General features: G+C 39.9%; 1 protein-coding gene across 3 annotated transcripts in view; it reads right to left on the bottom strand.

The window, feature by feature from the left end:
- LOC136884344 (protein artemis) overlaps nucleotides 1–26,398 on the bottom strand; it is a 47,429-nt gene that overhangs the window by 16,648 nt on the left and 4,383 nt on the right. For 2 of the 3 annotated variants that reach the window (XM_067156455.2, XM_067156458.2), the window contains exons 2-5: nucleotides 16,788–17,040; nucleotides 10,481–10,743; nucleotides 9,209–9,372; nucleotides 856–966 (exon numbers count right to left, since the gene is read on the bottom strand). In XM_067156455.2, coding sequence (XP_067012556.2) covers nucleotides 856–966; nucleotides 9,209–9,372; nucleotides 10,481–10,743; nucleotides 16,788–17,040 — 791 coding nt within the window. Of the gene's footprint in view, nucleotides 1–855; nucleotides 967–9,208; nucleotides 9,373–10,480; nucleotides 10,744–16,787; nucleotides 17,041–23,741; nucleotides 23,847–26,398 lie in introns of those variants that run through there. The other variant, XM_067156457.2, reaches the window with a different exon arrangement.

Raw genomic sequence — 26,398 nt, 5'->3', positions numbered from 1 at the left:
GTTGGTTACGTGAAGGTGTAGTCCAGTTCACCGAGTGCATTGTTGGTGTTGGTTACACGTGGTGATGTATATTAGTATGCCTCGACGTTGTCTGACTGATGACCAGATGGTACAGAAATATTCTACAAAAAGCGGATCTCGGAGATGGCCATGGTCTGTTTTTTTACACTCTTGTAGATACTGCTGCTTTGAATTTTCCAAACTGGAACCAGAAAAAATCGACAAGCGAAGGCTGTGCTTACAAGAACTGGCCATCCAACTAATAAGACCTTCTATTCAAGAACGTACTAAAAATACCATAGGGCTCCACAAGTCAACAGTTTTGGCCACAGAGGGAGTACTGATGTGTAAAACAGAACAGAAGGGGACAGCCAAGGAAGCTTGTGGTGGAAGAGGATTGCCTAGGCACCAAAGGACAGAAATACGACAAAGTGAACAAAACAACAATGATCTGTGCTTCTTGCAAGAGATGCACGAGTGGAAAGCATACCAACAAGACAATCGTTTGTGCAAAATGCAATTAAGATCCAGAAGGAAGTGATGTATGAAATCCATTACCTGCACATTTTCGTTTTATGCAATTTTTTTTCCATCTGTGTGTGAATATGATTTAATCTAGATTACCCTTGTTGTTGTTTGTGGTCCATATGATAACATTTCTCAAAATAAAAAGCTATGATGTTGAAGAGAACAAATTATTTTGGTGGTCACAAAATACCCCACAGTTGGTAGTTCGCATTTCGAAAAATGGCTTGGTACTGCTATGGTTAAATGATCCGTGTTCCTGAAGGGTTCAATGGAGAAGATTTTTCTAGCAGGATCAGGACTAGATGATGAGTATACAAACATTCGTACCTGCACAGCTTCCTTGTCACTCTTTTGGTACCACATTGCTGAACACTTAATGCACCGCAATTTGTGCTCCGTTCTCAAACACGACAAGTAGTCCCTGAAACCAAAGAAACCCTGAGAACAGAAAACAAAACAGTCATTTAATTTCAGCATCACATTATTATTTGCGTCATTCTAAAATACTAATATCTCATGAATTATCAGCATTTCTTTGAAGTGGATAATCAAGACAAAGTTGAGATTAATGTCAAGCAGCAACTTTGCCACTTCGTGAATACTACCTTAGCAAGTACCTTGTCATAAACACTATCTGATCGAAAGCATCCCAACAGCTACTCCAAACTGTCCTGGCTACTACTGAACACATTACTTCAAGACTACAAGTAGACCTTGTCAAACACTCTCCTTATATAAAAGAGATGTTCCGGCATTCAACACTTAATATAATGTGTAACATTTATACCTTTAATAAATGATGACTACATTTGATTCGCTTGGAATCATCGCAGAAATGTTTTATATATATCTTTGAATCAATGAGTTGATTTTAATCGCAATCTGAATCAAACTATAGAGAAAACAAAGATGCTTTATGAGGTTATGCGCCCCCTTATTCCCAAGACATACCGCGGGAGGAGAGCACATCAAGGGATCACCGCCCCCACTCGCTTGCACCCCCTCCACACCACAGCCAATCTAAAACAAGTCAGTAACAAGCTCCATGCAGACACGGGTGAGCAGTGAACCTCCAGCTTACCTAGCGGCAGGATTACGAGAGCGAGAAGTAAGGGAGTAAGTACTATCAAACCACTCTCCAATAATTAAAGACTGAACACAGACATTAGCTCTGACACCGTTTTCATCTTTTTCCACAGACATCCACCTTTTGCGACGACTACATTGTTCCATACAACCAAGGCCGTACCATCATATAACTTTTAACATCAACAGTGTCATTTTCAAATTACAGCAGCTATTACAAGCAACGAAGGATGTTCTCCCAACTCCTTGGCAAACTGTACATAATTCATAAATAAGCACATTCCAATTCTACAATCTCCAACTGCCTTAACATCGGCACTCTTATAAGATTCTCAATTTTGACACACTTTTAAAATTTTTATTCGACTATGAATACATGAACATTTTTAACATATGTCTTTATATCCATGATTACATCTAGAGAATCATAGGAAGTTTATAACATCCTCAACTTCAAGTTTTTACATAATACTTTAAAACTCTGCTCAATATTGTGCATACTTGCTCCAATTATTTGAGACTTAGATTCTAAGGAAGTCATTAAAAATTCAATGTGTTTTTATGACATACAGCTCATGTTAACCATTTTAAGTGTATTTTTAAGGCAAATTTGATGTAAAATGTGTGTTAATCTGGATACTTTACTGATTTATGTGTTAGTTTGACGGATGATGATTCGAAGAGAATAGAAAGTAGTCTTCATTTATTAAAAGTGCAAATGCTACACATTATATAAGGTGATGAATGCTGGAACATCCTGTTATATAAGTCAAACATCAACATGGAAATGAAAGTTGTAAGTTATGACAAACATAAAAACACAAAAGGACAATTTCCATATCTTCAAACACTGCCACCTGTTTCCCTTTTCCTGTACTCATCCAGCTTTCTTCTTGTCCTATACTCCCTGGCACGACCTTACTTTTTCTCTTAATACTCTAAAAACTGTTGGGTTTGGTTCAGTACCGCTACCCATACAGTTTACTTGCTGATATGACATCTTACAGCTACTGTTAATCTTGCAACCTGGCACTATATAGACATGGGTTTTTTTTTCACTATCAAAGGGTAGAGAAGGGTCCACCTATTCAATACCATTAGCTGTATAGTGTCTTATATAATTGGGACTAGTTTCGACCCCATATACAATGGGTCATCTTTAGCCACAATCCAATTGGAAAAACGTACGCTCACACATAATAAATTAAACAATCTGGCATGTTTCAATTTACAATCCAAATTTTAAAATATTGATGAAGTTCAAACAACATGACACTTCACTTCAAAACTGCTGCTGTTGGTGCTGAACTATGTTGTCGCTCCTACAGCAACCATCCGTTTCTGAGTTGACCTGGGAGTTTGCATTCCCCATCTGGATAGATGATCAGATCAACTCAGGAACGTAGCAGCATTTTTGAAGTGAAGTGTCATTTGATTTCAATTTTGGATGTGTTCTTTGGACTTCATCATTATTTTAAAATTTGGATTGTAAATTGAAACATGCCAGATTGTTTCATTTATTAGGTGTTGTACATAAGCGTATGTTTTTCCAATTGGACCGTGGCTGAGGATGACCCAGTGTATATGGGGTCGAAATTAGTCCCAATTATATAAGACACTATACTGCTAATGGTATTGAATAGGTGGACCATTCTCTACCCCTTGATAGTAATCAATTGTCAATATGGACCATAATAAAATTCATAACCTATGACCTGCGAGATTTACGTATTGCAACTGCCCTACTGTCAACATCACTACTGTTACATTTGCGGGTATAATTAAAGCATATTTTCTTTTTTCTGTGGGATTGTAAATCTGTTTGGTTAATACCAGGTAATTAGAATTGTAGCATGTTCGAATAATGAATTTAATAACGTAGTCAGTGTTAAGTCATGAACGCAGTATTTTAATAATACGGTCTTATTTCATTCAATTTGTGTGTACAGAATTTAATTAGGATGAATAAGAAGCAAGAAAAGCAACATCACCTCCTCTATAAAGATCAACTCAGTTGAAATGGAACCTTGTGTTGTCACGATTTTGGTACAGCTTGCAGACTCATTCTTATTGACTTATGGCTTAATCTGTATTAATACAGCAAGGTTTCATTTCAGTCCGACTAATAATAGCAAATTTCAAGAAGGGAGCCGAATCCAGGCAAAGAGTGAAGAATACGGTTATAGTAATGCTTATATCAAAATAAACACAGAAATATATAACACTGAATTGAGTGAGAAGATCATAGTCGTGCGCTTTCTAGTCTACAGATGTCATGATGACTTATGAAATTCATTATGGTCCATATTAATTGATCACTATCAAAGTGTAGAGAAGGATCCACCTATTATTCAATACTATAGGACACTATACAAGCTAATAGTACTGAATAGGTGGACCATTCTCTACACTTTGATAGTAGATGTCATGATACTCGACATTTTATAACTCTATTCTCAGTGCTTGGATTCCACTTTTGAGTGGGTAAAAGCAAAGCCTTCCATGAGCCAGCCTTAGAGTGCAACTATGTGGACAGAAATGTGAATGATATCACACTGAGTGGTGTAGTAGGAGACAGGAGTCCCTTACGGATTTACCTTATTTACTCGCGTATTAGACCCCTTTTCCCCCCACTTTTACAGCCAAAAATAGTAAAGGAGGGTCCAATATGCGACAACCTCAACATTTTGTGCAGCGAACACAGGACTTCTAGGCTATAAATTGTACGTGTAAACATTCTATACTATTATTTAACAAACTTAGAATGTATTGAAGTTATACTGGCTATTTTCGTCGGAAGGCAGTATTTCTAAATGTAAAAAGACAAAAAATGGTGAACACGACTTTTAGGCCTGCGGTACATATAAAAGCCCGTTTTAGTTATTTTAGTTACTCATATCACGTCATTCGTTACATCTCAATAATTCCTCTGGTGAGGTTGACGTCAGGAAGGGCATGCGGCCGTAAGAACTCTCTTCAAAGATTCGTCTCACTTCATACTCGACCCCGTAGAAAAAAGGGATTAGGGTATCGTGTTATCATATAATTAAATATTGATACAAAAGAACTTAATGCTTAATGGCCAGTCATTTGTCTCTGTCAGTTCAGCAGTAGGCCTACCACACAGTAAACCTGATCACTGCTTTCATTGGCATTATCGCTGTGCGCTGCCAACTTCCCTGCCCTGCTACCAGCGTGTCAGCAATTCAAGTGATGTCATCTTCAATGCCACCTCGACAGTTGCGTCGGCCATGCTTCATTCTCTTTGAGCCATGCACTGCAATCAAGAGCATACGAGGTCCCGTCTTTCTGAACCTTTTAAAATTAATTTCATTCCCGACTATAGAGTCTAAACAATGTGAATCTATTCCCAGACGGTCTCTGATATTCCCAGTTGGTGTATATGTAGCAGAAGCTACTCCTTCCGAATAAAGCCGTGGTGTAGAAGGCATACCAAACCATCAGCTGATAACTAGCATATGTTACAAGTTGTACTTCCGAATGTAATACATAGTAACTGGAAACATTCTTTTGATAACTGTGGCTGTTGAAACACAGACCCTACTTTTAAGTAAACTACATTTCATGCTTGTTCTCTACATTTGACACATCAGGATTTACGTAAACAGCTGTCCATGAGATAAGACAGACCACATTGTTTAGGTTAGGTATATTATCGCCCTGATAGTGCCAAAAGTTCCTCGACGGAAAGAATAAAAATAAATAACAGGAAAATATACCGCATTTATGAATATCTACAGATGTGGCAGTAATGCGTTTTATTATCATAATGTTTAATCCCGTACGTTCGTTCTTTCTTTTCTTATTAACGCTTACTCTAGTATGTTTTGTTTGGCGTCTCTGAAAATCGTTTAAAGTACATGGGGACATAAAATTATTATTATTATTCGTTAGGTACGTTGGTGAGTAAAACAATTGTTTTAATTGGATAGCTTTTATCACGTTTTAAACTTACTTATCTCCAAATATGTACTTATACTGGCCTGAGTTACGAGTTAAACGACCACTTTGTTAATGATCTTGCCTGCTGTATAAATAGCAACAACCGCGAATATTTCTCAACTAAAGTCAACTCGTTTCCTCATCCCGAGGTGGTACAGCTCTTTGTAGACACGCCGCCAGTGGAGGGGAGTTACATGTACCGCTTTTACCGCATATCAACCTTCCTGCCATTCGTAAATCTCTGGCAGTACGGTACCGGGAATCGAAGTCAGACTCCCAAGAACAGCAACTAATTGTGCTAACCATTACGCTGGTGGACATTAACTACAAAACGCAGACATATAGCATGACTGATGCAGGCTTGCAATAGGCAGGTCGGACACGAAGCGAGGCCTATTCACCTATTTGTGCGACGTTATCAGAGCTGCAGTAGACCTGCGATACGGATGCAAACATTTCTTGACTACGAAACACAGATGTACCGCATGGATTAGACGCGTTTTCATTGCATAGTCGTACAGACAAAACTATTCACAAATGATGTAGATGTTGATTCCCATAGCGAATCTAAAATATTTGTCCTGAATGAGTAAATTTATAATACCAATATAATGGTCCATTATTGGACATTATAAATTTTCCAGCTAACTCATTCTTGGTTGCCTGCGTTTTGCCCTCGTGTGCTAAGTTAGGCTCGTCAGTTGGGACTTAGCACACCACCCAAGACGCAAGGCTAGTGCATACCGTGGAGGCCACTGCATAGGCTATTTGAAGCCACCAGCAGTGCCAATGCACTGTGAGAGCTATGACTCATTTCCAAAAATAGATGCCTGCTTGGCCATCAAATGATGTAGATGTTGATTCCCATAGCGAACCTAAAATATTTGTCCTGAATGAGTAAATTTATAATACCAATATAATGGTCCGTTATTGGACATTATAAATTTTCCAGCTAACTCATTCTTGGTTGCCTGCGTTTCGCCAAGCAGGCATCTATTTTTGGAAATGAGTCATAGCTCTCACAGTGCATTGGCACTGCTGGTGGCTTCAAATAGCCTATGCAGTGGCCTCCACGGTATGCACTAGCCTTGCGTCTTGGGTGGTGTGCTAAGTCCCAACTGACGAGCCTAACTTACCACACGAGGGCGAAACGCAGGCAACCAAGAATGAGTTAGCTGGAAAATTTATAATGTCCAATAACGGACCATTATATTGGTATTATAAATTTACTCATTCAGGACAAATATTTTAGGTTCGCTATGGGAATCAACATCTACATCATTTGATGGCCAAGCAGGCATCTATTTTTGGAAATGAGTCATAGCTCTCACAGTGCATTGGCACTGCTGGTGGCTTCAAATAGCCTATGCAGAGGCCTCCACGGTATGCACTAGCCTTGCGTCTTGGGTGGTGTGCTAAGTCCCAACTGACGAGCCTAACTTAGCACACGAGGGCGAAACGCAGGCAACCAAGAATGAGTTAGCTGGAAAATTTATAATGTCCAATAACGGACCATTATATTGGTACTATTCACAAATCTGTGCGATGTGCGATTTTTTTTTCATTTTCTTCGTCTCGAAAAGCCAGGAGGGTCTAATACGCGAGGGGGTCTTATACACAAGTAAATACGGTATGTAGTGTATAACCTTTTCATTTTCACTACAACTGCTTTTTTTTTTTCTTAATGGCTATTTATTAGCTGCAATAAATCTATTACTAAATTACTTCAAAAGCTTTCTTCAAGATTAGTACCAGCAAGATAGTTGTAAGACTGCAACTTTATTACACCAGGGTTCGTATTTCTATTTTAATGTTCCGTATTTCCTTTTATTTTGTGCTCTTTTTCCTGATAATAAATAGCTATTAACTAAATTATTCTTTGGAAGTTTTGGCCACAAAAGTAATTAGATCCATAGCCTCGTAGGGTTCCTTCTGCTGTCCACAACCTTCCGTTAGATGCTGTGTATTTTCACCTTGTTTAGTTCAATGCTGCGATGTGTTTTTATTTTCATCTTTCAAATTTTCTTTCTTTTATAACCGTTATGTTAAGTGCTCAATCAACACTACTGCACACGAATGCTTTACTGTAGCTCTATACTGAGTGGTACTCTCATTCGTCACCAGATGGCTCACTGTTAGAATTGCAAGTGGGAGCTAGCAACACCATCTAAGCTCCAAACAAGATGTTTCTGTCACACCATACATCACCGCAAGGTCATCAGATGAATGTGGTTTAAAGAAATAAAATAAGTGAAACTGCAACAAAAGCCTCACACAATAGAAGAACAGATCTGAAGAATGGAAAGAAAGTGAGTAGAAAAAACAGATAGGGAGTGTGAGTCGATTTGGAGGGGGGGGGGAGCATAACTAGTGTAACTGGCGATGAGGAACAAATGAATGTGGAAAACACAGAAACGAAATAACAATAGTGAAAGGAACTACCTACATAAAATCCTTAATGGCTGTTAATCACGTATTACTTAATTGATAGCCAGTGTCCCTGTTGAAATTGTTAGGATTTGTACGTATTTCCACAGCTTGCCGTATAATCCTAGACCAGTAGTATTTAATGTGGGTAAGAGCTCGAACATCTTGGAACGCGACATCCTGGCCTGAGACGATAGGGCGTGCTCAGCTATTGTTGACTTGTCTGGCTGGTTCAGACGGGTATTTTGTTAGTTCTTCCTTGATACAAGTACCAATGGACCAGCATGTTTGGCCAATGTATACCTTGCTGCAAGTACAGGGAATTTTGTACAATACAGCGCATTGTAGTGGGAAAAATTTGTCCTCGCTTTTGCCTAAACTGTGCCGGCCCCGCGGTGTAGAGGTAGCGTGGCTCCCTGTTACACAGAGGCTCTGGGTTCGATTCCCAGCCAGGCCAGGGATTTTTACCTGGATCTGAGGGCTGGTTCGAGGTCCACTCAGCCTACGTGATTACAATTGAGGAGCTGTCTGACAGTGAGATGGCGGCCCCGGTCAAGAAAGCTAAGAATAACGGCCGAGAGGATCCGTCATGCCGACTACACGACACCTCGTAATCTGCAGGCCTTCCGACTGAGCAGCGGTCGCTTGGCAAGCCATGGCCCTTCAGCGCTGTTGCGGCATGGGATTTGATTTGGTCTGATTTTACCTAAACTGTGAGCAATTTGAGTGCCGGTGCCAAGCACAGTTCCCTAACTGCCGACCTGCCTTACCAAGCTCCTCCGCAAGCACAATATAAAAACCATATCTTGTACTGCCCTGTAAGAAATATTCAAGAGTTTCTCTCCTGTGTACCGCTCTTCGGAGCATCGGATATGACAATGCAGCTGCGAACCGAGTCGGGAAACCACTGCCGAAATAATCTTTTCACTGCGTCCATGTATGTGTCACCTTCTGACCAACATTGTTTGCTCCTCTGTGGTAAGCATCTTAAGTCTCACACATTACGGACCACTTCCTCGACCTTCACCTTAAAACAATGCATCATCCTTGGCATTACCAACGTACACTGGCCAAGGTCACTGCAGAGAATCATTTCCAACCCACAGTATAGAGATCTGTGATTCCAGTTTTTACACTTAAAAGGAGGCAACCCTATGAACAACAAAAGGTTGAGAATTAGTGCAACAAAACATCGCAGAGCTACCTTCTGCTGACAAGCATGGACCTTGGCCTTCTCAGGATTCGCAGTCAAGGAGCTCTCTACTTCAGCGACATTCTGGTACAGCTTGAAGATCTCGTCGGTGACATGAACCTTTATGCCCAGCTTCTTGAAGATCTCCACATACAGGAACTCGTAGCCGTATTTTGCTGAAACAGTTGCAAAATTACAAGAACATCAGTTCGTCCCAAGTACTTCTCCGTTTGCTAGCTGATTGCCCTTCCTATTGGAATCTCTGTGTAGCTACTGAGCTAATGCTACCTCAACTACAGCCTCTGAAAATCTGGCAAAGCTATGGACTCCCTCCCTATAGCACAACTTTCCAGGCAATGAAAAATGACTGCCTCATACAGTGTATGGCATTCACAAAGTAGTTCAGTCTTTAAATGGTGACTGAGATTACTGAAAATTTTTGAATGAAAATCAGCATGGAAAAGAGTAAGACAATGTTGCTGACTAGAGGAGAAACAGAAGGGAAAGGAATGATAAAAATAAATAGACAAAACCTAGAAATTGTGGCGAACTTCAAGTACTTAGGAAGAGAACTGATACAGGATCTACATCAAGAGCAAATTCTCTAAAAATAATGCCACAAGCAACTGTGCTGCTATCATTCAACTTGAGAATAATTCTGTAAGAGAAGAAGTGCTGATGGGGGTCGTCTTTACCACATCAGTTATCGGCTACTTATTCCAGGGCCATACAGATATGCCGGGATTTTCCACAACAGTAGGTCATTACTGGCAAGATGTGCTTCGAGTTGAACAAGAACACCCCATTTGCAACCTGCAAGATGTTTCAACACATTTCAACATTTAGAAGTACAAGAGACAGCCTTAACCACTTGCTTTTTCCAGGGACAGTACTGCGTCTCTGCACTTCAGTTTTGGCTGTATTGTTTGATGAGCCAGTGGGAAGGAGCGCAATGCGTGTTTGAGGTGGTTTGACATTGTAATAACAATCAATTCAAAATTGATCTTTGACAGGCAAGTTACTTATAACATGTGCATTTATATTTATATTTTCTGCTGTTTTTTTTCTTTCCTCTTCATTGGATTTGTCTGATTCTTTAGCACGAGATACTGAGCACTTTGCCACATCTTGAATTCAGTACTGAATACTGGAGTCAAAGGTCAACTCCATTTTGACGAGACAGCAATGTGTCACACCAGTACGATATTACAATGCGCTTGCATGGACATGGAACAATCTATTTGATGACATCTGTTCTACAGTTACATTTGAGGAGGAACGTACCTGGCATGACCAGCTGTACGTGGTGCCTATGACTCTGGTCCGTCCACTCCTGTATCAGGCGACAGAGCTCCATTCCGCTGTCCTTGCGCAGAGGGAAATGGTAGTACTTGGGGTCCAGAAATGTGGTGTCCAGGTAGAGGGCATCGATACGCTTTGCACAGCCATCAGCTCTCTGCAGTTGGGTGAACTTCTGAATGTCTCCTTTCGCTATCCTGATGTCCCCAGTGTACAGAACGGTGCTGGATGGAGACTCCAGAAGAAACCTAGAAAACATAACAGAGGACGAGTGAAATTATAAATTCATACAATCATAGGACTATTAAATTAAATAACTACTGCATATTGTTGCAACTTTATCACTTATTCAAACATTTGTCAGAGTGTGGGATAAGGAGAAGTCTGCTTCCTGCAAGGAAAACCATTTCCTCTTTGTTGTTGATGTGATAATACTCGCCGCAGAACAACTTGTTCAGATGCAGAAAGAGATGGTAGCCACTACGTGCAAGGTCGGGTCTCCCAGTCAAAGTACTGGATCAGTGCCTGCATTTGAAAAGCCCTCGTGACTACCACCTCTTTCTGCATCCAAAGAAGTTCCTCGGCAACAAGCATTTTCACACCAACAACGAAATGAAAACAATGTTTCAGAAATGATTTTTTTTCACAGGAAGCAGACTTATACAACGAGGGTCTACAAAAATTTATCCCATGCTACGATAAATGTTTGATAGGCAAGAATTTACATGGAAAAGTACGTAAAGGTGTGTAGAATGCCATAAAAAAGGAGTAAAGGACTAAAGACTGCGATAAGGCAGTCAACCAAAGAGCAATGGCTTTAAAATTTGGTACACAGACAAAACAGAAGATAAGCTCTCACATAAACTCTGAGAGTACAAAGAAGTGTGGAAGCAAACTGCAAAAATCTTCTGTAAAGCTAAAAGAGACAAAATCACAGAAGAAATCGAGAGCATTCAATCAGAATTCAAAAGAAACAGCAGAAATGTTTACAGGACCTTCAAGCAGCATGTAAATGCCTATCAACCACCAAGTTTGAACTTCAAGAGCGACAACAGGAAACTGGCAGTGAACAATAAAGTAAACTGTGAGATCCTAGCCAAGTACTTCAAGACACTACTTAACAGTGAAGAACCCAGAGAAAAATGGTCGACAATAATTCCAGAGCAAAGAAACAACAATTCAGCTTCTCCTACTCCTGATGAGCCGCGGAACCTGCCGGGGAGACTCAATCACAGCGCAAATGTTGAAAAGTGGATAAGAAATTAACCAAGAGATGGAAAAGATCTGGGAAACTGGAATAATACCTAGTGAATGGGAAACAGCACTGATACAACCTCTATACACAAAGGGTGATACACAATTATCAAGGCACTTCTATCATATCTGATACTTACAAAGTTTCTCTAGGCTAGACTAGTAAAGCAAGTAGGTCATCATCTTGGCGAACATCAACGTGGATTCAGGAAAGGGAGGTCTTGCGTTGAGCAGATTTAGTGCTTGAAAAGGGTACTGGAAAATTAAGTCTCTAAGGACCTGGTAGTATCTTCATTGACTTTAAGAAAGCCTATGACTCGGTCGACCGGGAAGTATTGTTTGACATCTTGATAGAATTTGGAGTGGACAGTAAAACAGTGGAAATTATCAAGCAAACTCTAACACAGACACATTCAACACTAAAATTCATGGGAGAACTATCCAAAGAGTTTTTAATTAAAACTGGCATCATACAAGGTGATGGACTGTCCCCAGTTATCTTCAATTATGTGTTAGAAAACGTCATCCAAGAATGGGAAAAGGAATTAGCCAGAAAAGGGTTACTGAACTAAGTTCACATTGGAGGCTCAAAAAATGGTGTGAGAGTGAACTGCCTTGCCTTTGCTGATGAGCTGGCAATCTTGTCAAGAAAGAGACAGCTGTGGAACAAAATAAAAATGCTGAACAAACAGGTAGATAAAGCCAGCCTCCAAAGTACATAACCAATATCCGAACAACACCTCAATGCCTCACAACACAGTACAATAATATAGAAAAAGTGGACAATTTCAGATAACTTGTTGAGACAGTGCAGAAAGAAGCTAACAACAGCAGGCGAGAGAAGATGACCGCAGCTTTTCCTTGTACTATACGAGAAAAAAGCAATCTCAAGAAAAGCTAAACTCAAGCACTATAACGCAGTGATCAAACCCAAGTGTCTGTACGCAACAGAAGAAACACTTGAATTAAGGACCCACAGCCCATTTTATTATCAACACATTTCATTTTGACTTCAAATCAAGAAATAACTCACCCTTTAAACTGATATTAAAATTCCTATGGAGTGTTTTCCCAACAATAATTTTAAGAAACTATTTCTATGGACATCAACAATATTGTTTTATCCTCACCACTAATGTAAACATGGCATCACACTTACTACCTCAACGTAATCAACCGACTTCAAGTCCCGATTTAAAGATAAAAATTTCATTGTTCCGCATTGAAAAGTATCACAGTTAAATTGAAATAATAAATATGGTAGTTCAACCTATTCAGTACAAGTAAATAAGAGATGTAGAGATTACATTCTTATTTAATTAAAAGTGGAAATGGTACCAGTTTCGACCCCAGTCTGGGTCATCATCAACCGATTATAACTCGAAAAACAATGCATAAGTAAGAAAGAAGTTAACGGTCAAGTCCACACAATATCAGTTGAAGAGGCGATATAAAAATGACGGGGGTAGGCACTGTAAAATTCAGACGAAGTGGAATGTAAGTCACTTAAAAGAAGTAATGCGTAATCTTCCGAGCATCAGCACGGCACACGCAATGTTTGGCACTGTCTCACAATGTTCACGACAAGTAGAGAACAGTTAAATGAGCCAGAATGCATACACCATCAGGCACAAAGTCACAACACAATCCAAATATGAAGATCTAAAGTCATGAAGAAGCCGAAGACGAGCAGCTCAACCGAAGTAACTTGCAAGCTCCAGAAGATCGGCGCAGTGTTTACAACGTCAAGTACTGTAATTTCATACGCTGACGGAGATGAAGGATAGATTAATGATTAAGTACTTGCTTAGTTCACGAAAATGTGCCTATATATATATATTGAATTGGAATTGCTCCTTTGTAACACAGCAAGATTTCAATTTACCACTAGATATGTCCAACAACTTTGTCAACATTTAACCTCTGCTGTGGATTTATTGGACAACAAATTCCCTCTGCTCCAATGTTGAATTCATATCCTCTAGAACTTAATAGAAACATTGGACTTTGTTTAAAATCAGACATAACCCAACTTTTAAAATGTGCAACCTTGGACTATTCGTCAACTAGAGCTTTTCTTATTCTATTTTGAGATTATTGTTGATTAATATTGTAATTTTACGAGACATATATCAAAAGATTTTATTTGTCACTGTTCAACATAACTTTGCTACATTTACAACACTTCATATATTACCATTTTATATGTATATCATTCCACCACATTCCCAGTCCATTCTTTCATCTTTCATCCCACCGCACAACTCTGTTTTAGGACTATGGTATATACTTTTGTATTTTGGCTAGGCTGATGATGGTCCTTATAGGACCGAAACTAGTACCTTGTAATAGCACATTGTGATGTTTTTGTAAACATCGCATGATTGTTAAGTATTGAGAGGGTGGATTAAAATTTGTATTTAATTTATGTGTAACGTAACATAGCTCAACTACAATAGGACTTAGAACTTTCTATTTTAACATTCACAATTTATCATCCAGTTTTAAATGTTATGTTTTTATCTCATGATTCTTAGCTTGTATCTCACCATGAATCTCATTATTTGTATCTGCTGTATATATGTATATTACTTACCTGATGATGTCCCCTAGGGGATGAAACATGTACTAGTTTAAGATAACAACATGCATTGTAAATAGAATATTTGAGTGTATTCTTAAATATTTTCAACTTCATTTCAAGTCAGTAGGGATGTCATAATGGAGCTGTTCGTTACTTGTAAGCGAGCACTTTCAAATACCATTGGATTGAGCCAGGATTGAACCAGCTAACTTGGATTCAGAAAGCCAGTGTTCTACCGCCTGAGCCATGCAGTCCAAAGCAAGAAGAGGAGATGACGACAATCTCTACATCTTCAAACACTGTGATCTTCAAATAGTTGAGTTTTCTCCTCAGCAATCTCAGTTTTTCTACATCCACTTCTTCTCATCCTCTCACTATTCATTTCTACTTCACAGCTTAAACACTTGTTGATGGGCCTTAAGTCTTGATGTAGGAAGTGAGATAAATGCAGCAGGCAAAGGGAGGAAAACAAAAAGATAAATACACTGGGATACTCTCCTCCTTGGGGGGGGGGGGGGGGGGGCGCAGAGGCAGAATACACTCACAGTATCCCCTGCCTGTCGTAAGAGGCAAGTACAAGGAGTGACCAAGGGATGGTAGACCATTATGTTAGGTACTGTAAAATGGGGTAACTTCGGTCACTTTTTCGTATATTTTTAAAATTAAAAATGGAATACTCCCTCTATTTTTCTGGAAAAAAATAATATAACTTCTGCCATGTTTGTTCTTCATTGTTATGTATGTACATAGCAGTAATTGTTATTCGGTAATGAATTATGATGATCGAAAAGGCGGCCGGAGTTACCCCATCTGTTGCGGTAACTTCGGCCACCATATATATAACTTGAGAAACAAAGTTTCCTCCGACTTAGTGTTACTTCGGCCCCTGTGAACATTTTTAAAAACTTGTAGAACGCCCAATGTCTATAATCAGCAAACAAATTAAAACGATTCGTGGTAAAACAGATGAAGAGTGATCAAATTTTGAAGATATTTGCAAACAGTTCACATTTTCCCCAAACATGAAACAGTTTTATTTAACTTAAGCTTAGAAGCATTGAGTGATAAAAAAGATATGTATTATGTTACATAAATATTTTTAATGGCATGAAAGATATTCAAGATAACAAAATCATATTCTCTTGAGTCCTATTTATGAAGAAAAACAAGTTGGAAAAAGAAAATAGTCTCTTAGATTGCCCGGCTTGTACATTAAATAATATCTGGGCTGTCAATTTGTATCGCCCACATCTGACGATATCACAGTCATGATCATTAGCGAGGAACACATCCCTTCCTCAAAAAGTGCTCTCCAGTCACTGCCACTGCTTTATTTCGAGCCCTCGTGTCATGTCCCTGGTCTGAATTTTATTCTCCTGTCAAGTGTCAAGGTCTTTGCAGCATATGTCACCTATCTACTTCCTTCCTCCACAGCGGTTTCTCACACTCTGGTAGAATCCTTTTACTGATCTCAGAGTCCAACCTTGCGTCCTGCATCAGTTCACTCCCCAAGTACTTGAAGCTCCCTGCAATTTGAAGGTTTTGTCTTCATAATCCCTTCCCTTCTAATGAACACTATTGTTTTACTCCTTTCCATACTAATTTTCATTCTATAATTTTCATAACCTCAATCAATATGTTGAATAACAGTGTTATTTGCTTTATGTCCCACTAATTACTTTTATGGTTTTCGGTGGCACTGAGGTGTCGGAATTTAGTCTCGCAGGAGTTCTTTTAAATCTAGCGACACGAGGCCGACGTATTTGAGCACCGGACTGAGCCAGGATGGGGTCAGAAGGCCCCAGCCTCTCAGCCTGGCTCAATACGTTGAGCTGCCCTTGTAATTCCTCTCTGTTTGCTACCCACACCACAATATCATCTGTAAAGAGCATTATCCCCATATTTTACATTTGTCCCCTTCACAATTTTGTCCCGGTGATTAATGCCATAAATAAATAACTGGAAGAAAATAATTCACCGTTGTCATTTTATCAGCTGCTGAAGTTAACCAATCAGATCGCTTCACAGGTAACTTCAAATGGGTTTTGCAAGCGGTCTTACTAAATCTGGACGTGGCTTATATCCGGCTTGAGAAGAAATACACTTCTCCAGGGAAGGGACTTGCAGATAGGCTCGCCCCAAAGCCACAGTGTGTTAGTGTTTGATGCTCTCAAGCTCGACCGAGCGGCGTGCAGATTTAGGAACATCGCCTCGTAAAGCCTATTTGAATTTGACCACAAAGCTATCTGATTGGTTAAGTTCAGCAGCTGGTAAAATGACAACGCCGCGAGATATCGACATAGCGTTTTCGAATTACATATGAGTATGACCAACGCTCTAACACCCACATACTCGGTTCACGTTGTTTCCGACGACCCTGCATAAGCTTACTCTATTCAAAGACGAGGAACAGCATAATGTGAACTTTTGATGAGTTGTCTTTAAGATACTCACATGACGGAACCAGGGCAGTGACCAGCTGGTATCGTGGACAGAGTAAGAGCCTGCGACTCCTGGAAGTGCAAACTTGCCGGAACGTGCACCATACAAGGTTCATGTACTGACAGTATTCTCAGATTTTCCTTCACATCCTTAAGAGCTGTATTCATCAGGATCTGGTATGAGATTTCAGAGCAATACAGGAAATAATCAGAATTTTTTGAGAGCAGATTAAGGAATTCAATTTCTCGAAGTCCAACCATGTGATCTGAAAAGAAAAAAACACACTCAATGGAATTTCTTTGCCATTTCAGCACATGTATAAACTTTTCACTTATCTGTCCTCTCTTTTATTTAGTAACACATATGCAGATATGAAGTCATGGTAAACTCCAGTTATCTTGTGGGTTATTTGTACAACGTAAAAATAATTAGTATTAGTATATTTATTTAGCACAATTCTGTATACAGAAATATGGAACGTCTAGAGAAAAAGGGTGAGCTCCCATGTACATATAAAATGTTCCCTACACCTATCTTAAGATATCATTCACAATATTTACAAAATACTTAAATAGTACTGTGCAAGATATATACTGCTCACATACTTCCTTTCACTCTACAAATCATTCACTCACACACCTGAGGCTGTTCCAGTGAGTTACATTTTTCTTTATATACACTTGAAATTTTGGAAGAGGCAACTTCTCAACATCCACTAACAGTGAGTTCCATAGCCCATAGAAACCCTTCTGAAAGGGAGAGGTACGGGTGAAAGGCGGACAAAGGGTAACACCACCGCCTCTCTGAGCTGAGGGATAACCAAGCTACAGGTGTTGGAAAGGATAAATTTCTATAGAGGTAGAGAGGGATTTCCGGAGAAAGATCAGGTCAGTTTGTTTGGCTATTGTTTCAATGGAAGGTGGGGGGGGAGTGACGGCGGTTAATTAGCCTTTCAGCGCGGCGTTGTACTCTCTACAGCTTACTAGTGTTCTCCGCTGTTGTAGGATGCCATACGTCAGTACGGGCGGAACCTTATTGCTCGTGCACTGAACCCTCTTAAATTCCCACTGTATATTCCACTTTAAATTGCCGCAGATAGTCATGCCAAGTAGTTTGAAAGTGGTGAACTGCGGAATGATATGTTTCCCTAGTTTATAACTATTTGTGACAGGATTTCTGGACCTACTCATTCTCATATATAAAATACACTTCAGACCATGATTCAAAATTTGGAAGGGTTTCGAGTCGAAAGAACTGCAAAGACGAGAAGAGCCTGGAAGGATGAACAGAAGAAACAGCATAGCGCCCATATGAAGGAGTTCTGGAGGAAGATCCTCAGTGGTCAATTAGCAAATAAAATATTTGCCATTCTTTTAGGGTCATGACGCACGAGTGTAATAGTAGTAGTAAGAGCAGTGTAAAAAATGACTGGAATGATTTTGTTACAGCAAAATACTGGCTACCCTTATTCAAATTCACTTAAAGACCTTCAAAGTACTCTCCCTCAGACACAATACTACCCTTATTCAAATTCACTTAAAGACCTTCAAAGTACTCTCCCTCAGACACAATACAAGTCCCCAAAACCCTTTCCTGATAGTATGTTGAGTATATTCAAAATTGCATTGTTTACTTCTTAATCAATTTGAAAATCATGACCCCGAAGTTCCTTTCTCACTGCAGGAAATAGCTAGAATTCGCACGGTGAATAAGGTGGATGTGTCCTGTTCGGTCTTGATTGCCTGATGCGCAGGTGCGCTGTCCTGCTACAGGATCCATCCCGTCTTCTTTTTTCTGCAATTTTTGTTTTCAGTGGCCCCTTTAACACTTCACAATAGTAATCAGCAGTAACATTACGTTACCTTTTCACTACACGATCGTACACAATATCTTGCTTATAAAAAAAAGACAAGATACATGACTTCCCCAGCACTCGCCTGAACTTTGGCTTTCTTGGATCGTGGGCTGGAAGGATGTTTCCACTGATAATAATCATTATCATAATATGAAAAGTTGAAATTTAAGAGGACAGACTGAGAGAAATATTCATTTAGAGGAAGAGGAGTTAGGGAATAGAATAATTTAACAAGGAAAATGTTCGATAAATTTCCAAGTTCTTTCAGAAAAGGTTCGGTAAACAATTTCTAGGGAATCAATCTGCCACCTGCGGACTGTCCTAAATGCTGATCATTGACCGACTGATATCTGTCACTAGAATACCACACAAAGTCCACATGATGTCAAAATGTACGACTCTATGCAGCACTGCAGTGATCAAGAGAGAAGGAGAACTGGCACAATGTGGACCGAAGGGCGAAGAACTGCATTCTCCACCAAGACGAAGGAGGACTAGCACTTGGATCAACATTATTCTGTTCAGACTTGTTTCAGCTGAACTGAAAACAGAAAGATTCTCCAAGTGTATTTTAAGTGTCTGACCCAATCTTTTGGGAGGTGCATTCTTCAAATTGGAAGAACACGTTGACAACTTACACTAGAACAAGTGCGAACGTGATCAGTGTTTATCACTCAACTTTTACTTGTCTTGCACGGCATGTCAACAACGCACTCTTTTTTCATAAATCTTATCTATTATAATTCATGTCTTGCCTCAACTTTATGACTTTGACAGGTGATGGTCTCTGGTAAGACCAAAACTAGTTTCAAATATATATAACACTTTTTAGGTTACAACAAATAAGCGGAAACCTTTTAGCTCTTATTTTACATTAGACTGCTCTTCAATACGGAATAATATGAAATGTATTATCTATGATTAAGTGCTACTAGATGTGTTGAATAAAATCCTGACCACTAAACTGCTATAAAGAAATCTAAAATTAAAATGCTACATAATCATATTCTCCTCATGTTGAGCTACGCTGCCAAAATATGAACTCTGAGTAAGAAAAGTGCAGCAAGGCAATATAACGTATACCTGTGGTAGCTTAGATACCCACCCTCCCTCCTCAGCGTAAATGAACTCGCCCTCTCACGACGTGCACGTGTGCAAAGACAACAACAAGAACACAGTTTTGAGCGCGCACTCGTGGAGTACAGCAAGATCAGAGGAGGTGGCTGAAAGTTGAAAGTGCTAGAGGTCACAATGCAAGGCAGTGTTATGAAGGATGGCAAGAGGCTTGCAGTGAAAGTGCATTACATCACCGTACTGTAGCACGGTGGGTCAATGCCATCAAAGACGCACGACAAAACGTGACAAACATGAAGCGACCTGGTCATCCTGCAATAAGTCATGACGATGAGCAGAATGTGAACGCATTAGTGCTGGCAGATCGGAACACCACAATTCCTGACTGTGCTGCAAATCCTGAGGAAGCGGCTGGGGATGTGGAAAATCGCCTTCAGAGGAGTTCCACGTGATTTGACCGAACAACAAAAATGGCCGCGATATGATGCAGCTCGTACGCACTTGGAGCACTATGAACGCGAAGGTGAGGCCTTCTAACGGCGAATAATCACTACTGACGAGACCTGGGCAAGAGTTTATGAACTGCAGCTGAAATGCCAATCAAACGAGTGACGTCATCACGGGTCACCGCGAAAAGTAACGGTTCGGCCGATCGGAACCAAAGTGAAGGCCATGCTAATTGTTGCCTAGAACTGGGATGGTGTTATCAAAAAGTATAGCATTCCCTGAGGACATGCCGTCAATGGAGAGTACTACTGTGCATTTTTGCAAACGAACCTGGTAGCAGCTCTAAGAAGGAAATGAATAACCCACCTATCATTCTGCATGCCAATGCAAGGCCACATGCAGCAGGAGCTGTGACTGAGTTGTTCAATCACTGGGGCTGGAAAGTGCTTTGCCACCCCCCTTATTCTTCAAATCTCAGCCACTGCGACTATGATCTCATCCCTAAAATTAAAGCACTCGACGGGTCCGCTTCTGCACAGTGGATAACATTCTACAGGCCACCAACTGTGCCGTCCGTGACCTCCAGAGATCAGGTACCCTCAACGGCATCCAACGGCTTCCACATCGTCGGGAGCAAGCTACACAACGGTGGTGGTTACTTCAAAAGCCTGTAAAATGGCTAACATTGTATGTATGCTATGTATCTAAATAAAAAATAGAGTAAAATAATATATTATTTTGGGTCCACCTTTTCAATAAAAAATGTAAATAGTTTAAATTACATAGGGACTAGTTTCGACCTAGTAATAGGTCATCATCAGCCTGAAGTAAATTAAAGCGTAAATATCGAAGAAAAAATAAACAATGTAAACACGAGTACAGTCTTCAAATTATACGTAATACATTGTTTAAGAAACTCGATATCCTTGCCTAATTTGGCGATTTTAACTTTTAAACCTAAGTATAAATAGTTGCACTATTAAAATATCAACCCATGTACGTACAACTGCACTTGGCCATGGGAGGAACTAGGGTAAGGTGGTACAATTTCGATCACTAAAGGGAAATTTCGCTGCCACGGAAAAAATACATAAGCTAGAGTGAATTTCAATAGTGTTACAAATATTCTGAAATGTAGTGAATGTATTCCTATATGTATTACTAGATTACAGTGGTTAGTTTAGATACAAGATTAAAAAACATAGTTTAATGTAATTGATCGAAAATGTACCTCGCCGGGTACAATTATGATCACCTACTGGTACAATTTCGATCACTGGCATCTTCCACATATGAAGTGTTTTTTTCCTATTGCACCAACACATATTTCATGATACCAAACATTACATTTCTGGCAACGAATCCAGTCACCTTTTTTCATTGATTGTACACTGTAATAGTTCATCAAACAAAATCCACACTCATCTTCGTTTGCTGGCAATCTTCTGCTTCGAATAATAGTTCCGTCTACACTGGCAGACCCGTGTTTACCCTTATCGTTACTTTTCTTCTGTGCCTGTTGAAAAAGACGTCTCTTGCTTCTGATTTTTTCCAGATTTTCGTCTGAAGTCAGTCGCACTGATGTCTGCGTTTTCCGTTTACGTAATGACACTTTCTTCTCTGGCGTTGGCAGAATTACTCTGACAGCATCTTGGGGTGAGTTCTTGTTTGATGGTGGCGTTATGGTGTCGATCTTGTCTTCATTTACTTTGTTTGAAGTTGTGATAAATCCCGTTTCCGAAGTGCTCATACTGCTGGCAGTAGTTGGAATGCTAGGGGATGAAGAAGCTGGAGTTTCAAATCAACTGCTCGCACTGCTGAAAGTAGCTGCAACAGATGAGGTAATAGGGGACTGAAATAACGCAGCAGGAGCAAACTTTTCTTCTGGAACAGTGTCCTTAGAAAATGGCATTATTCCTGTACACTGAAAACCTTTGATAGCAGATCCAGCTGACGCCAATTGATACCAGGCAGTAGAGAAAATAGGGCAGAATCTTGATTTTGTAAGATTGTCACTGGGGTTACGATGAATCCACTCGGTTAAATTTCTGTGGTAATGAGCCTTCAGGGACTTAAAGAATGTTCTGTCTAACGGCTGTAGAGCATGTGTACTGTGTGGGGGAAATCCCAAAAGTTCTATCTCATAAACGAATACATTCGGATGAGAATGTACAGAATACAGCACTGTCAATAAATTAACTTAATGCATAGGCTATTTTATTTTATTTTGTGAGTGAAAACGAATAAAATTCCAAACATCATTCGACCTATGAGTTCATAAAGGCAGTGTTTGCTTCTGAATACCATGAAATCATAAATGTGAATTTGAGTTAGGAACCATATTGTTTGTTTCTCAGAGAGTAGGGAATTAAAACATTCTTTTTTAAGTCAGGAGAAAATTAGATTCTGAAATCCTTAAATAACAACATCATCCTCTTTTGCTTCATAATAAGACATTCCTTTTTATCTGATTGTACCCTCGTTCCGAGGTGGTGCAGCTCTTTGCAGGCACACCCCCAATGGAGATGAGCTGCATGTACCATTTTAACCACATACCAGCTCTCCTGCCATTTATAAATCTCTGGCAGTACGGGGAATCGAACCTAGGCTCCCCGAGGAGGGCAGTTAATAGCGTTAACCGTTACGCTACAGAGGCGGACAAGACTTTTATTGTAACACAATATTGCTATTTAACTGCTTAAACCAATATATTTCCTCCGATCTAAATTGTACTAGTGTATCGAAATTGTACCTGTCTGCTGATCTAAAATGTACTGTTGGTATTACTGTATCTATCGTCACATACTATCCCTGCATGCCAACAGATGGCAGCACATGTCACAGAGGAGTTCTCTGTGGTAGTGCCAGCACACGCAGAAATAAACAGCATGGTTCTAACCTCACAATATCATTGTCTGCCAGCCTGTGAAAACTAGGCAGTTTTATAACAGTGCACAAAACTAAGCAAGTCAACTCACCTTGCTACAAGAAGAAATATGTAACTCTGAAGCACAAACTGCTGTATTCTTGACACAACCACTAGCAACACAGTACACCTTCCGCACTGTAACGCCACACTTAGGCAAGTACTACCAACACTCCGAAGTGGAAAATATATGCTAAACCTTAGTTTGATCGAAATTGTACCACCTTACCCTACTGCTTGCACATGTCCAGTGCTCTATCGCTAGGCAAAGCAGTCCTTGGTGATAAAGTTGTTACTCTTGCTCCAACGTTGTGCAGATTTCTTCATTTTAACATAGCCTACTTTTGTAGTTTGATTTTACATTTGTAGCAGTCACAAATTCTTCTCTAAAATTAATCTTGTGCTGTCAGTAATGCCGGTAAATCTTTACTAACTAGGTCGCAAGAAAGAGGTTAAGAATGCAACACGGCATGGTTCACACAAGGTCACAGTGCTCTACACACAGATGCCAACTTGTGAACTTAGGTCAGGCTAATGACAAGACCATTGGGCTGGGGGCAAGCAAAGGGGGTCTGGCAAGTGAAAATTAATTGAGCTCTGCTGACTTTCAGTTGCAAGTCTCTCGTACACAATCCATACTGACTTAATCGGTTTATTACCTTACCTCGTGTAAAAAGTAACTACAACCGTCACATGCCACGACACGCCACCTTCCAACTCCGCTGTTCCATTATTGTCACGGAATGTTGTAGCAGTGGGCGAGACATGACGCGAGCTCTATCGGAGGCAACAGGAACTGCCCTGCAGCCTGTAGCAACACAGAAATGTCAGCACACCATACAATGCTGTAGTGTCAGATTTCATTTTTCTATATGAGAAAGAAGGGTTTGTTGGTGGGTCCATGGCAAGGATCTCTCCTCTCATCTACTTTCCATATTGTTTTACATGATTTCCACCTTCCTGAACATGTGAACTAGGTAGGAAAAAGTGATCGTAATGTGAGACTCATACGATGACAGTACTCACACCACTGACGTGTCCGCTGTTCTTCACCAATTGTGATATACAAACACTAGCATCAGTTCGCCCAAGTAAGATCGAATTTTGAGTAGGCCTTAATAAAATCGATGAAATACACACAAGTTCATAAAAAACAGAACATCTTGGAAGACTAGAGATAGGAAGTTCATATTCGCAGGACATGTTCATTAGTACGTTCTGCATAAACGATTAGCATTTCAGTCAACTAGGTTCAGCATGTGTCCTGTTGCCTAGTAGGCACTAATAACTTGTTCCATGCGTGATGGAATTGATGCGCACAAGGCGCGAATGCGTCCTGGCGTATAGCCATCCATGCTGCAGTCACCTGGTTCCTCAGTTCATCTTTGGTGGTTAGCATTGGGTTACAGCACTGCACCCGTCGTTTCACCATATCCCACCACTACGGGTTGCAGGATGTCTTTCACGTAGGTCAAACTGGTCACAATACCCTGGACATGCACCAACTGTGATTTGTGCTTGTACCCAATAGCACCCCACACCATAAGGCCTTGAGTTGGCGCTGTATGTCTTGTGCGAATGCAGACAATGTGATGCCTCTCTCCCTGTCTGAGGCGAACCAAAATGCCGCCATCATTATCAAACAAACAAAACCTGGATCCATCCGAAAACACTATCTGCTGCCATTCCTGTCCCCAGTGATGTCGTACCATATACCATAGCAGTCTAGCATGTTTATGCACATTAGTCAAAGGTAGGCGGAGAAGTGGATAATGCGCCAGTAACCCAGACGGTAATAAACGGCGACAGAGTGACACTCCTGACAGTGTACGATGTGTTGCACAGTTCCACTGTTCCGCCAGAGCAGAGGAGGATGCAATGCCAGGGTGTCCACCAAATCCAGATTTTAAAATTCCCTGACATTTCCCTGTTTTCCAGACATTAAAACCAGTTTTTTCCCTGACACAAAATGACAAAAAACAAAATTATAAAGGAAGTATCAGTAATATTAAAATACATTTTAAAAAAGCAATTAATGTGCATATTAAATTTCAAAACTTGGAAGTTTAATTTAGTCTAATTAAATTAAGTTTGTTTTAATGTACTACCATTACTGCTTCAGCGAAGAAATTTCTTCATAGCCACCAATGACTGTCGAGCTTCTGCCATCACCCTCCGCTTCTTTTCTTCTAATTCTTTCAGCAACAAAGCGGCCTTTCTCTTATTATTATTATTATTATTTTTTTTTTTTTTTTGCAAAGAATCTTCTACTTCCAATGCTTCACATTTCTTCTTTGGATTTTGAACATACAAAGCATGAGCACTCCTGATCTTATTAATGGAGACATTTTCAATTCCACCACGGTTTGGGATAGCATCATATATTATTCTTTGTGCTACAAGGGATACTTGTAGCATGTTCTCGACTATAATTTCCTTATTAAAAGGAAAACCATGTTCAAGTGAAGCATTTCCATGAAACAATATTAGTATCATTTTGAGAAATGAAGCCCACTTTACTGTTTTCAAGTTTACTGTTGGAAAAACAGTGCGAAGCCAAAAATGATCTAACCTCTCGTCTTTAGAAGTCAAAGAATTCACTTCTTCATTCAAAGTATCATTCTCACAAACAGAAGTGAACCCCCTTTGTACATAATCGGCTTCATTATCCGAGATCCATTTGTTTTCAAAGGCATTTAAAGCTATCCTTAGCAGCCTGCTGCTTATAGGCTACTTGGCTACACTTAGATCGAAACAAGAAAATCATTTAGTCGGTTTATATGCCAGCGGTGAGCAGACCCAGCCAACAGCTGGAAACTGCAGATGATGATGACTATGATATGCCAGCGGTGACCTTTCCTGTAACTTCTGGCATAAAGCTACCATTCCTCTTAGACGATCTGTGCGAAACACTAACATATCATTTAATCCAGGAGTGCCATGAAGTGCTGGTTCAGCAGCAGAACCTATGTAAATTTTAGATGCAGGCAGAAGATTTTCTTTACTGTCTAAATTCGTTTTAGACATTGTCTGAAGACTGCAGCAACTCAGACTTAACAAACCTTGTCATGACATTTATCATCAATAAAAGATTCATAAAGGAGTGATGCAAATGGAAGATCTGTCCGATACTTTTAGGATTTCTTTTACTGCCATTTTATATGAATTGTGCACAGTATGGAAGCCACAAGATCCAATGTTCAACAAAATAGGAGCATCTAGATCATCATTTAATAAATTACCAAAATTCTGAAGGAACTTTTTATTAACATTTGGACCATCCATTGAAATTTGTAAGTTTTTTTTAGATAGAGTCCTTGC

The sequence above is a fragment of the Anabrus simplex genome, chromosome 12, assembly GCF_040414725.1.
Source record: "Anabrus simplex isolate iqAnaSimp1 chromosome 12, ASM4041472v1, whole genome shotgun sequence".
NCBI lineage: Eukaryota > Metazoa > Arthropoda > Insecta > Orthoptera > Tettigoniidae > Anabrus > Anabrus simplex.
The sequence above is the reverse complement of the archived record's forward strand: the minus strand, read 5'-3'. Positions and strand labels throughout refer to the sequence as shown.